The sequence below is a fragment of the Sinohyriopsis cumingii genome, chromosome 13 (genome assembly GCF_028554795.1).
Source record: "Sinohyriopsis cumingii isolate HCF-2022 chromosome 13, ASM2855479v2, whole genome shotgun sequence".
NCBI classification, from domain to species: Eukaryota; Metazoa; Mollusca; class Bivalvia; order Unionida; family Unionidae; genus Sinohyriopsis; species Sinohyriopsis cumingii.
The window spans coordinates 5,224,273-5,238,670 of NC_142973.1; the positions used below are offsets into that span (position 1 = coordinate 5,224,273).

Consider the following 14,398-nt stretch of genomic DNA (forward strand, 5'->3'; position numbering starts at 1 on the left):
ATATATAGCTAGAAATAAAAAATACATTTTATAGCAGCGAATTCCATGAGACTATTTCGTTACTTTAAAAGTTTAATGGTTCAGTGAATTTAATAACAATGACTAAAAGAGAGAGCAATCAGATATACAATGGACACAGAGATCTTGGAAACGCTTAATTACATGTATTTGGATGCCAATTTTTGATCTGGGAAGCAGAAAATCACTGAGGTGGGAGTCAGTTTTAATGGTCATTCAGCTATTTAAACATATATCTGTGTAGGCGTAAGAATTTGTTTTGTCAGCCATTGAAAACATCTGCAAAATCTGCAGTACATTCAGCATGCGGATACAGGACTACAACCACTTGGCTTGATCAAGGGAGCATGTCAAAAGCCAAAAACTATTGTCACTCAATGTACATAAAAAATATGTTGTAGTTGTTGTTATGGAGTATAACGCCATTTTCAGCATTAGATAGGCTACATATGGCAGCCAGTATATCTGGTATAGAAAAACCCAGGAAAACACTGGAAAGAACCACTGACCCATGGGAAGCTACAGGCCAGCTTTCTCATGTACCTACAGTGGCCAAACCCAAGACTTGAATCCATGTGGAAATGTTGAGATGGCAGTGATCTGTAATGGTGAGCACTTTGGACCACTCAGCCAATTGGGGACCCCATCTCCAGATATAACCGGATCAAGTCATTTTCAATTTTCTTAGAAGAAGTTTACATTGTTTCTGGCAACTTCCTTGCCCACTTTGCCTCATAGTGTTTTAAGACTTGTAATAAATGTGCTTAGGAAATTGCAGCCATGTCACGATGTCTGCAGTGTGGCAGGTTACAGTGATGTCTAGCACAGGAGCATCATGCCGCAGACATGTAGCATGATATCCCACCCAGTCACATTATCCTGACGCCAGGCCGACCAGTCCTAACAGTAACCTTTTAATGCTGAGTGCATAGCGATACAGCTGTTTGAAAATTTTTATAAGGTTTTGGTATAACTCCCAGGGTTCAAACCTACAACTTCCTGCATCTGAGGTGGATGCTCTAACCGCTAGGCCACCAGAACAGTCCAGGTGCCTGATGATAGATAACACATAAAGGTACTGAGAGAAAAAACAACTTTTTCCTGAAATCACTTCCTTGATGATATGAACAGTCATTGATAGAGTACAGTAAAATGTAGATGTATTCTGTGTATTTAAAAATTGTCACACATTCAGAAAACAGTGTCATTTTCTAAGTCTTTTGATGAAATACAGCATAGCACACACATCATTTCAGATTATACACCAAAATACAATGCCACATTATTCTTACTCAATAAACTTTAGAAAGAATTTTGACATGCAAGTCATTATGTCCCATTCACATCATTATGCTATTAGTAGTTAGTGGTTATTGGTTTAATTCCATATTTTAAGTGCATGACTGTCGATGTATTTGGTCTAACCCTAACCTAGAAAAACTCCAGGAAGAACCACCAACCGACTGGAAGCTACTGGCAAGCTTTCGCATAACTGCATTGGCCCAGCCCGAGATTCAAACCAACACAGACAGGTTAGATTTAGTGATATGCAAATTCTAGCACCTAAGACACCCAGACTGTTGTATGGCTAGCATTCATTAGTAATTACTATTGGTCATAATTAATAGCCTTAAAATTTATTTTCAGTTTGAAAAGTTAATTTAATTAAGCTTTTATTTGATAGATACTTGTTTAAGTCTTACGTAAATGACGATTACAATAAATTATATCCAATAATAAATTAAATTTATCTTACATGAACATCCTGTGCATTTGTGATAAGAAGGGGCTTTGGTTGTTTTTTTTAAGGAATATTATGGAAATAAAAGGGAAATTAAAACAGATTTATTAAGAACCAATACAAGTATTTTTATGAATATAATTTGTTGAGAAAGAACATAAAAGTTATCACTCTATGCAGAACATTATGTAAATTTCTGCATGTATGTACTAAAAAGTACTTGTATTTGATCAACAGAGATGTATGTTGTAGCTAGGCAATTTTTCTGATGTATGTTTTGTCCTGGGCAGGGTTGGGAGGATATTCACGAAATTTCAAACATGATTTTTTTTTGTTATGTTCAGGGCAGGGCTCATGGAAAGTAAGTCACTGTCTGCTTTCCACATAGTTTTTCAGGTAGCTCTCTAGACTTACCTATCACAGACTGATCATGGTGCTGTGGCAGTGTCTAAGTATTTCTTGCTAACTATAATTAATAGTTAAATAAGTTAATATCAGTTATTTATATAAATGGACATGTGTTCAAGTTTCAGAAAATGTGCCTGCTCTTCAAAAATTGACTCAGGTTATGGTCTTAATGGTTACAGATTAAGATGTTTTATAAACATGGTTTGATTATGACAATGGAAGCTATTACATGTACTTGAACAACATGACAATGGAAGCTATTACTTGAACAATATGACAATGGAAGCTATTACTTGAACAGCATGACAATGGAAGCTATTACTCGAACGACATGCTTTGCATTATAAAGATGCAGAGTATTATTTTAAACATAAATGTACCAGTTTATTTGCCGTTTCCACTTCTAGATAGATATGAATTTATTGTAATTCAATTAGACTGTTATGTACTTATTACATAGATAATCATGGATTTATTAGTTTTCATGGATTTATTGCAATTCATATCAAGTATCATGGATTTATTACAATTCATATCAACTATCATGGATTTATTGCAGTTCATATCAACTATCATGGATTTATTACAGTTCATATCAACTATCATGGATTTATTACAATTCATATAGACTGTGTTATTTTTATTACAGTTCATATAAACTATTATGGATTTATTACAAACCATATGGACTATCATGGCATTATTTCAGTTCATGTAGACTGTCATGGATTTATTATGATTCAGATAGTTTTTACTCTTCATTGTACAAAATATAAGTGTCATTGTTTCTATTTCAGTACGCTCAACATAGACATTTATTGAATTTTCATTCATTTTTAGCTAATAACATTCTTTTCTCATAAATTAATTGTAAATGATACTGTGATTTTTTTTTTTTTCTGATCAGGCGGACTGTATTTGGCAAAGCCAATGGAAGTGGCAAAACCAGTGTCAAAAGTCTGACAGATGTGGCCAATTTAATCAAGGAAGACCTAGTTCAGAATATTGTTGTTGTGGCAGGGGCAGGCATCAGCACATCAAGTGGTATACCAGACTTCAGGTAATGGTTTATTTGGGTAACCTTGACTTAAACATTTAGCCTACAAGTATTTGCCTGGTTAAATAATGAGGTATCTTGACAGATGTGACATGGAAATGATAAATAGACATATGTGTGTAGTTTCAGTCTGGATCCAGGACAGGTTACCATTGGGTGTCTATATGCCCACTGTAAGACCAAGTGTATTATATTGTGATGTTATCTGTCCATTTTTTCCACAATCTACAGTTAACAAACTTTATGAATGGGATGCACTTGGGATAAGGAGAATCCTATAAGTTTTGGAAGGCCAAAGTCTAGCAGACTAAAGAACATACTTTCAGCACAATGCCTAGAGTTCTCTACCATCTACAGGTACTAGACTTGGGGGATGACTTGCACTTGGAGTAAGGAAGAAGTCTATTGATTTGTGGGTCAAAGATCAAGGTTACTGACGAAAGAAGAAACTGGTTTCTGTACAAAAATTCAAGTTCTTGGACCATATATGTTTACCATAATTTTGGATGACTGTACATACCAGTATTTACCATATATGTTGGGACACTGTATTTGTTGGAACACCATAAATTAATTTTAAAAGTAATTTTTTTGTGCACTGTATGTTTTGGGACACATCGTTTTTTTTAAGTCGTAAGTTGTGGGACACCTTTTAAATCATTCGAAAATTACATGTCAGAAATTGCACTCCAACTGAAATTTTATTTTTTAAATATAAAACTGTACTTGAGATAAAACTCTTTAATCCACTGCAGCAGCATCTCATCAACACAACCCTTCTCCTGCACACATACGGTCTATTATTTTGGTACATGAATACTTTTTTAACTTTCTCATACCGTGAAAAATTGTTGGAGGCAACACACCACCTGAAGTGGAAACTGCAAGAACAAAAGGAAGATTTTTTTCAAATCTGCACTAGTCTTGCTAATTCTCACACTTTTGATGCCCATCTTAATGTCAGTCCATCCAGGAATGCGATCAAAGTACACTAGAGTTTCATCCATGTTAATGATCATATTGTCGGCGAAATGATCTGTTTCTCTTCTGGCCATCACGAATTCATCACATGATTTTATTTTCTCCAAATCTTCTGGATGATGCTGGGTCATCGATGTTCACGCATGAAGTGCTATATTGTGCAACTTTAAAAACTGTTCCATTGTTTTACTTTATTGTCAAACTTTTTGTGAATACTGTTGAAAAGGAACCAAAGTTAGCTTCCATATCTCAGCCGTCTTTGTATATTCAAAGCTAAAAAAATAAATCGGCACACTTAAAAGAATCCAGTAGTCGGCATCTGAGGTCAGCTTGCTTTGCAATAAAATAACCTTTGTATTGATATCCTTTAAAAAAATTCGGCTTCTTTGTCCAAAGTCAGCTTCCAACGTCTGCTTGCTTTGTAATAAAAATGACCTTTTTCTTTGATGTCCTGTCGGCAAGTTCAAAGAAGTTTACTGCTGGCTGCCAGTTGTGTTTATTTACCACCAGGGCTTATATGTGCTTGGCATTTTTAGTAATAATTAATACAAAGGTGCACTGATGTCTGCGGGTAAATGTTACTGATACTTATGTAACCCGTGCTGGCGAAAAGATTGTCACTTGCACTCAAGTGAATGTGTTTTAAAATAATGATTTTTATTTGCGAGATACTGGCATACAGTATAGTTCTCTTCTGTCCTTAACAAATTCATCACATGATTTTATTTTCTTCAAATATTCTGGGTGACGCTGGGTCATCGACATCTGTGCACAAAGCACTATATTGTGTCACTTTAAAATTTGTTCCATTGTTTCAATTTATTTTCAAAATTCCTGTGAATACAGTTGAAAAGGAACCCAAGTATGCTTCCATATCTTGGCGTCGTTGTATATTCAAAAAAACAAAAAAATCGGCTCACTTCACAGAATCCATAGTCAACTTCCGATGTCGGCTTGCTGTGCACTAAAATAACCTTTGTATTGATATCCTTTATAAAATAAAGTAACCGGGGTCAGCTTCTGAGATTGCCTGCTTTGTAATAAAAATAACCTTTTGTCTTTGATGTCCTGTCGGTAGGTTCAAAGAAGGAGTTAACTGCTTGGTGCCAGTCGTGTTTATTCACCACCAGGGCTTATATGTGCTTGGTATAGTAAGGATAATTATGTAACCCTAGCTGGTGAAAAGACTGTCACTTGCACTCAAGTGAATGCGTTTTCAAATGATGATTTTTATTTGCGAGATATTGTCATACAGTAGACCTGGATATAATTCAATCTTGATTATTTTGCACCCAACACCGTGTCATGCGTGAATGGCATCTTCAAGATATCAGTTGACTATTTCCCTCTTGTATGCGATTTTGTTGGCTCCAGTTTTCAGTCGGATAACATGTTCAAACCTTTGAGCACAACCACACACAATTGTTTCTGTGTTCTTGTCAACAAACAACATGGTGTGTGGTATCGGACATAATTAATACACGCTACAGTATGGAAGCCTACGCAACTTATACGGATTTCGTGGAAATATTTTATTCTTTAATGCTCATGTTGAAAAAAGGAATAAATGATAACAACACAAGGTTAGTTTCTTTCTTTTTATTATCAATTAAGCGTTTTATTTATCTATTTTATTGCGATGTGCAGTTGTGGGGGGGGAGCACAAATGCAATACAAATTTATTTTGTTTCTTAAGTCTTGGGACATATGACCAAAGTGAAAAAAATGTTTCTCCATAAGTTCTGGGACAGGAAAAAAAATAATTATGTTTTTGTGTCCCAACATATGCGGTAAATACAGTATGAAAGAAGCTTTTATTGGTTTTGGGGTTAGAGGTCAGAGTCACTGGACTGCAAAAAGGAAAGTGATTTTTTTAAATATAATACCTTTAGTTCACAGTCAGATGCCTTGACCAAAGTTTATGGAGAGTTTTAGCTTAACCCTTAAAGTGCTCGTCACGGGAATGACATGAATGTTAGAGATCCTGTGGCACTTCTTGTTGCATTTGCTGTTTCTTATGTATACAGCTGTTTACATGCCTGAATACTTCAGTTTGTCATGAAAAAAATAAATTTAAATGGTATGATAAGCACTTCAACAGGCATTCTGTCATACATTTACCATACATTTAATTGAGAAGTTTTATGAATGCATGGTTAAAACATGATGATTTCATTTGAAAGTTTTGAAGTAGATGAAATTATTGAGCTGGAAAAGTGTTACTGGAAATACCATTGATTTCAAGCTTGAAAATGATTTACCTGCTGGTCAACCAAATTATATTGCACTTTAATGGTTAATACATGGAAGAGGCCTATTGATTTTGGCGTCAAATGTTCAAGGCCATTGTAGCTCAAAGAAAGATTGGTTTTGCAGAATAACATTTTGTTTCAGAAGAAGTTCCTTGGCCAACTTTGATTGGCTTGCACTTAGGGTAATAAAGAAACCTGTCAATTCTGAGGTTTAAAGAAAAAGAAAATTATGGTTTCTGAATATTAAGTTAAGTTCAAGACTGTATACAACATCATTGAAACTCGTTGGTCAATAGTATCCAGAATGGACATTACCCTGCTAGTGTCCACATAGAGATCAATTAAACACAGGTGACTGTATATTATGCCATTTACTGTACTCTTGTTTTTTCTATTTTTCTAAAGACAGCATTCGGTATTTCACATTAATTTTTTCCCGATTGTTTAAAAAAAATTGGGGGAAAAAGGAAGATAAGCCTGTGTTTGGGCATATACATTTTATTCCTTTACGTTACATAGCACTGAATACTCCTTTCACACTTACCCGAAATAATTTTTCATTTTATGCGTGGAATAAATGTATATTAAATGTTGGGATTGGGTTATACATTTTTTTATCAGCACTTGCATTTGTGGCTATGAAATTTCACAGGTCTTGGTTTATATGACATCATCGTTTGTGTGGTCTTTAAATTGATGGTTGTGAACCTAACAGGATATGGACTTGGACATGACAGTCATATTAGTGTTCATGGGGTCTTTAAACAGGTGACTGAATCTCATGAGTCATTGTCTGTTTGACACATCACTGTTCATGGGGTCTTGAAACAGCTGGCTATGAACTTCACAGGGATGGTCTATAGATACATATTAGGCATTCATGGGGTCTTGAAACAGCTGGCTGTGAACTTCACAGGTCATGGTCTATACATTCATATTAGGCATTCATGGGGTCTTGAAACAGCTGGCTGTGAACTTCACAGGTCATGGTCTATACATACATACATATTAGTGTTCATGTGACTGAGTTCATTGCACTGTGATACACTCTGTAAAAAGTGACATCATATCACTGACATCATAATGTACTTGGTCACATCATTTCATGCCATACAGTAAGAACTCATTTTTAAAGAGCAAACCGGTTTAAATGCAAAGCTGTAATGTTTGTGTGTGCATGTTGTAATTGTGCATCGTAAAGGGATTTTATATAAACCATTATATGTTTATTCAAGCTTTGAATGTCATGAATGTTATGTAGAATGAATATGGTGCTAGACTGTAGTTTTATTTGGACATTTAGGAAATGTTCCTATTGAACAAAACCATTGAATAATAAACCATATGGATGTATATTACATAATATGATACTGTTAGGTTGTTTTAGAACTGGGCTCATACTGCTTCTACTTTCATTACAGAGTACAACACAGTGTATCAGTCATTTTTTCATCAGGTTGAGTATATCTTTGTTTGCTCACAGTAATTACCTGTCCCATTTGCACAGTCATGTGTAACTTGATTGATGGACATAGTAATTACCTGTCCCATTTGCACAGTCATGTGTAACTTGATTGACACATTCTTTGATGGAAATATGCAGTGTACAGTTATCATGCACTAATTTCCATGTATTTTTCTACTGCATTGTTATAATACAGAATCAGTTTATTTTCAATACACTTGCAATATTATATCTTTAATGCTGTAAATAATGCTGTTGTAATCTATTTGTTTAAATTACACAGACAGTGACTTTTTCATATTTCTGTTATTTTTTAACTTATCACTTACTAGTATGTAAATAAGCTAGGGTTAATTACAGTTGTTTCTAATGTATGCATATAATGCAAACAAACCAGTTGAAAATGAGAGTGTGGCACATGTACACATCCAACTTGAGGCTTTGCTAAGCAGAACGTAAAGCACATGCTGACAGTGTCCCATTGTTGCTGTCCAACAGTTTCTGCTAAAACCTGCCCTACCTCTTATGGAAAATTTCAACAGTCAGCAGACTACAGTGCATGTTGATAGTTCAAGGAAAAACAAATTATGTTTTCAAAACCTCCACATTACTTAATGCAGTCATTGCTACTTTTAGTCCAAAATATGGGAGGTGGGGGTGTCCCAAAAATTTAAATAAAAACAAAGTGTCCAGTTTGTGTGAATTATGCTGGTAAGATAGTGGTTTTGTATAGTTATGAGCTGTAAAGCAAACAAGTTTCTTATTAATTTAAAACTGGAAATGCGGCTTTAAGAAACTTGTCTTATTAATTTAAAACTGGAAATGCAGCTTTAAAAAACTTGTCTTATTAATTTAAAACTGGAAATGCGGCTTTAAGAAACTTGTCTTATTAATTTAAAAATGGAAATATGGCTTTAAGAAACTTGAGACTGATAATCAGTAAAGTCTCTTCAAAGTCGGATAAACTAAATATATAATGATTATAAGGATCATTGCCAAATATACAGCACTCCCTCACTCTAAGGCCCTTCATTATAACACAGTTCCTGTTATAAGGCCCTTCATTATAACACATTTCCTGTTTACTAGGTGAGTATGGTCATGGATCCCATTTCATTAAGTGGTTGTAAAATTGTATTTATCATATACTTGATTGTGAGGTGGTACAGTAAAACCTGCCTTGAAAGACCACCTGTCTTGAGTGACCACATTATCAGTGAACAAATTTATTGATTGTATAGCCTTGTGACCTGCTACAAGAGACCACCTGTCTTGAGAGACCATACTTTTTTGGCAGATGAAGTGGTCTTTCAAGACAGGTTCTACTGTATTACTGTAAGGTGGTATACCAGTACTCTTTGGCTGGCATGGATGGTATTATAATGAGAGAATAATGTACAGTTAGATATGTACAGTTCTAATGCATCATCAGAGTCATTTGCTATGTGTATTGTCATATCCAGCAATGTCTGTATACATAAGAATGTGATGCAGTATGTAAATCCTTGTTAATATATATTGTCATGTTTGGTGGAGTGTTCATTTGTTACAGTTTGACTGTCAGTTTTCATCTTCACTACATGTAGCTATGTTTACAATGTTTGCCGAGGTTGCAAACTTCTTAAATTAACTAATATTTCATTTGATTTATTGCACAATCATTCACATTGAAGTTCCTTAGAGCATTCAACCTCGCTAATAAATATTTCATGTGTAATTCTAAGTACATGCATTGATATTGAGCAGGAGGTAACTCAAACCTTTGCTGATGTCAGCTTGATCTATCTTAAGTCTCTCATCAATTTATAAACTTTAATTGACTTGTTAAGATCTAAAATCCATTATTAATAAATCTATTATATGAATATTAATATAGAACAAAATATATTATAATTTCTGATGTAGTGGTATCAGTAAAATTTGCTAGCATGCAAAGACACACAACCCAACCTAACCTAACCTCCAGATTGAGTCTTGGTGTCTCATACCCTTGGTTATGCTTTGGTTATTGTTTATGGACCCCATTATCAATGAGTTATTGAGGATAATTGTTTATATTTTGCAAGGCTGTTGTCACTATTGCAAAAACATAATATGGCATAGGTATATTTGCTACATTATCATCTTTACTTCTCCATTAGGGATAATAATACACAGTCATCAATTTACACTTCTGTTGTAGTGCTGTATATTCATTTTATGATTGAAACATTTTAAAATGCATTTACATGCAATTATTGTGCTGTGGAGTACTATTCAACAATCATTTAATAATGATTTCACTTGAGGTTGAAAATCATGAGATTACACTAAAGATTTTAAAATGCATTTACATGTAATTATTGTGCTGTGGAGTACTATTCAACAATCATTTAATAATGATTTCACTTGAGGTTGAAAATCATGAGATTACACTAAACCTCTGCATAATGACTACTGTGGTCCTTTCTTGCATGATTATAGAGTTGACCTCATGACAAAGACCACCCATGTAACAAAACTGCTTTTCTTTAGTCATGTGAATGGGATCTTTTAAGAGAGGTTTTTCTGTAAATAAATAAATGAACTGAAAGTAAGTTATATAAACTGGTAATGAAAAAGAAACATAGAAATAAATCTGCTGAGTTCTGTTACAGAGAAAGGTGGTGGAAGACACTTATTTTTTTAACCCAGTGTTTTAAAGATGCAGTTGCTGGTGGGTAAGCCATATTAATCCAAGTGTTCTCTTTTGGGTGGTGGGTAAGCCATATTAATCCAAGTGTTCTCTTTTGTCCACTCTGATTTGAATCTGGTGGATGGTGCACTCTTGGAAAATGTGCCTTCTTACACCTTCCGGTATGCATTATGTCTGAGCATCCATATCCAACCACCCTGTGGTAAAAAATAAATGTTTCAATCATCACTGAGTCAATCTCGTGCCTACAGTGTTGAACTTTTAACATTGTTCTAGGTCACCAGGAACAGGCTTGTATGACAACCTTCAGCAGTACCGGATCCCCTACCCAGAAGCCATATTTGATATAGACTTTTTCTGCCACAATCCTCGACCATTTTTCACCCTGGCGAAGGAGCTGTATCCCACAGGAAAATATCGACCTAACTACATTCACTACTTCATCAAGTTGCTGCATGACCGAAACAAGCTTCTCAGGATGTACACACAGAATATTGATGGCCTGGAAAGATGTAATTATGATTATTTTTGTGTTGTTGGACAATGCCAAGCCATAGTGCTACTCTTCTGGCAACTTTAGAAATTTTGACCTCTTTGCCAACACTGTTAAAAATCTTTTTTCAATGATTTTGAAAGTCAGATGTTTTCTATACGATTTCATGAACTCAGCCATAATATAATAGTAATACAATATTGTTGCATAATTTTGAAAAGTTCTTGAATTTTGTTGGTTACTTTTGAAAGGCTTATATAGATGTTAACTTAAAAAAGTACTTGAAAATGTTCAGTGGTCCATTAAAGTACTTGAATTTCTAAACCAGATCATTCCACGAATAAACAAATATAAATATCAAGAGAATAAATATCTGTTAAAAAAGATAGAAATCTGGTCGTCCTGGAATTGTACTTCTTGGTTGCCTTATTTGGGATCATAGCCAGCTGATGATGTTTGCATGAATAGGTGCTGTGTTATAAGGAGAACTTTATAAATTTTATAAAATTCAGCTTGCCCCAATATATAAAAACATAATATCACAGCTAAAGTTAAGCTATCAGATAAAATAAAAGATACCGGAATTTTGCATAAAATTTATTTGACAAATATTGTTTCTGTTTAATCTTTGTTTACATCTTAAAACCATTTGCAAATAATTAAAGTATCAAAAAAGATAGATGTAAATAATACATGTAGATGAAACATATATATAATTAAATGGATATATAGATAAATGTTTTGGAAATAGGTTGTGTTTAAGAGAGCAAAAGCTGTTAAATAACAAAAACCTGAACTGAAAAATTAAACAACTATTTTACTTTGAAACAGGTTCATTAGGTCTGTTATAAAAATTTACTGAAGTTTCCTTTTTTGTGCCTAGATATGTTACATTCATCTCTTCAGCTACATCAGCAATAATGAAATCTTGACTGTTTTGTGATAATTTATTTATACTCTCCACTGAATAGTTTGCAAGCACTCATTTTCTCCATATAATTGACAATCGCTTAGTCACTTTGAAATCAGTATCATGCATCAAACAATCTTTGGCAAGCTGATTTTTGAGACAGATTTGAAAACACTTCTTTTTTTCCATGTAATTATTTGATAAAACAATAGATATCTGTCATTATCACTTAAATTATAGATGATCAACACTGTTTGAGAATGCTAGATTTTCATTAGATTGATCAAGCTTTTAAAGATATCCAAGTGGCTAATTATTATCAACAATTGTTGCTCCTTTCCAAACACACCTGTCAAAGAAATCTCACAAACTGTATTATTACAAGTTATTACGTACATTTAATTATAGTGCGGATTGCTTGAAAATGATTTTTTTAAAACTTGAAAATGCTTGAATTTTCTGATGAAATGTCTGAATTTACCATCTACCTTGATATGCCCGAGTTTCTTGTTATGCTATTGTAAACAAAAATGCCTTGTTTTCATATTGCCATCGACAGCAAAATATTAATTACATTCCATGGAGTGCTTGTATGTGTTTACTTTAAAGCATGCAAATTTTTCCAGTAAAGACACTGGAAAGAAATCAAACCACTGATAAAAATATTAACCCTTTAAAAGATTTTTGTCTCACAAAACGACTGGACATAAACAAATTTGTTGAAATTACCATCCAAGTTTTGTACAAAGGATGCCAGTCTGCTTTTAGATATGGCAGTTGTTAAAAATATAAAAACTTTAATGACTATTTTTTTCAAAACTGCTGAATAGAATTTGACCAAACATGACAGAGGTCATCCTGAGAGGAAGACCTTTCAGATTTGTACAGATGATGCAAATCCACGATAAATATGTCCACTACTACTGAAAATTTAAATGACTTCTGCTCCAAAACTGTTGAGTAGAATTTGACAAAACTTGACAGAAATCATCTTGGTATGAAGACCTCTCAGATTTGAACAAATGATATCAATCTATGATCAGATATGGCATCTGTTACTTAAACTAAAACAAGCTTTAAATGACTTATCTGAAACCATTGAATAGAATTTGATGAAACATTAACGAATTCCTAGCATGAAGACTCTTAAAATTTCTATAGATGATGCTAATTCTCAATCATATATCACCACCATTATTAAAACTACAAATACCTTTAAACGAGATCTTCAAAACCGATAATAGAATTTTTAACAAATTTGACAGAAAGCATCCTGCCAGAGAGGGCTTTCAGATTTGTACCACTAATGCTGTTCTGCCATCAGATGTGGCCAGAAACTTTGACAGAAAGCATCCTGGCATGAAGACCTTTCAGATTGATGCAAATCCACCATCAGACATGGCCAGTATTATTATAAGCAGAAAAAGCTTGAAAGAACAACTTCTCCAAAATTGTTGAACGGAATTAGACCAAACTTGACCAAAAGCATCTTGACATAAAGGAATTTCAACTTTGTGTAACGTGAAATATCAAACATTACTAAAAATAGAAGAAAAATCACTTTTTAGTGACTTTTTCTCCAAATCCACTGAACAGAATTTGATGGAGAGTATCTTGGCTTAGAGGTCTTTCAAGTTTCCACAATTGATGCCACTATGCCATCAAATATGGCCACTGTCAATAAAATTAGATAAACCTTTAAACATCTAATTACACAAAATCACATTAGATTTTGACAGAACTTATAGCAGGCATCCAGGCATGAAGACCTTTAAAGTTAGGCACAAGATCTGCTATCAACTCTTGCTGCAGTTACTGTGAATTAAGTGATTCCGATAAACACTTGATAGAAATTGACCAAATTTGATAGGGATGATTTTGGCTGGCTATTAATGATTTCAAGTTTATATGACTGATGCTGATCTACCATGAGATTTGGCCAAGTGACTTGTCCAAAACTGTTAAAATGAATTTGATCATATTTGACAGAAAAAAAAAATGGCTAGTACTAATATTAGTACCCCTACCTTGTGGATGTGGTACTAACATAAGCCTATGTGTATCAATTGAGTAGCTGAATGTGATTCATGCCTGGTGCGTTTTCAGCCTACTTTTAAAAAAATGTGAACATGTTCCTCACTGAAAGAACATATCATAGAATATCCAACTATGGAATATCATGCCTTATTTGGAAATGAATTAATGCAAGAATCTCACACTATCTGTCATGGTGAACAAGGTATGGTTAGCATAAACAGTCCAATATAATTTAGGTTTAAAAACTTTATCATTAGCCAGACTTTCAGAAAAACATAACTCGACTTAGGTAGTATAGTCATCATTTTGTCTTTTATAATAGTTTTAAATACTTAATTGTAAGGTATAGATAGGGTCACATT

The 14,398-nt window shown here is 33.9% G+C and overlaps 1 protein-coding gene across 2 annotated transcripts in view; it reads left to right on the top strand.

Moving 5' to 3' along the window:
- LOC149784884 (uncharacterized) overlaps positions 1 to 14,398 on the top strand; it is a 51,830-nt gene that overhangs the window by 4,492 nt on the left and 32,940 nt on the right. For both annotated transcript variants that reach the window (XM_089978461.1, XM_089978462.1), the window contains exons 3-4: positions 3,075 to 3,227; positions 10,873 to 11,108. In XM_089978461.1, coding sequence (XP_089834587.1) covers positions 3,075 to 3,227; positions 10,873 to 11,108 — 389 coding nt within the window. The remainder of the gene's footprint in view (positions 1 to 3,074; positions 3,228 to 10,872; positions 11,109 to 14,398) is intronic.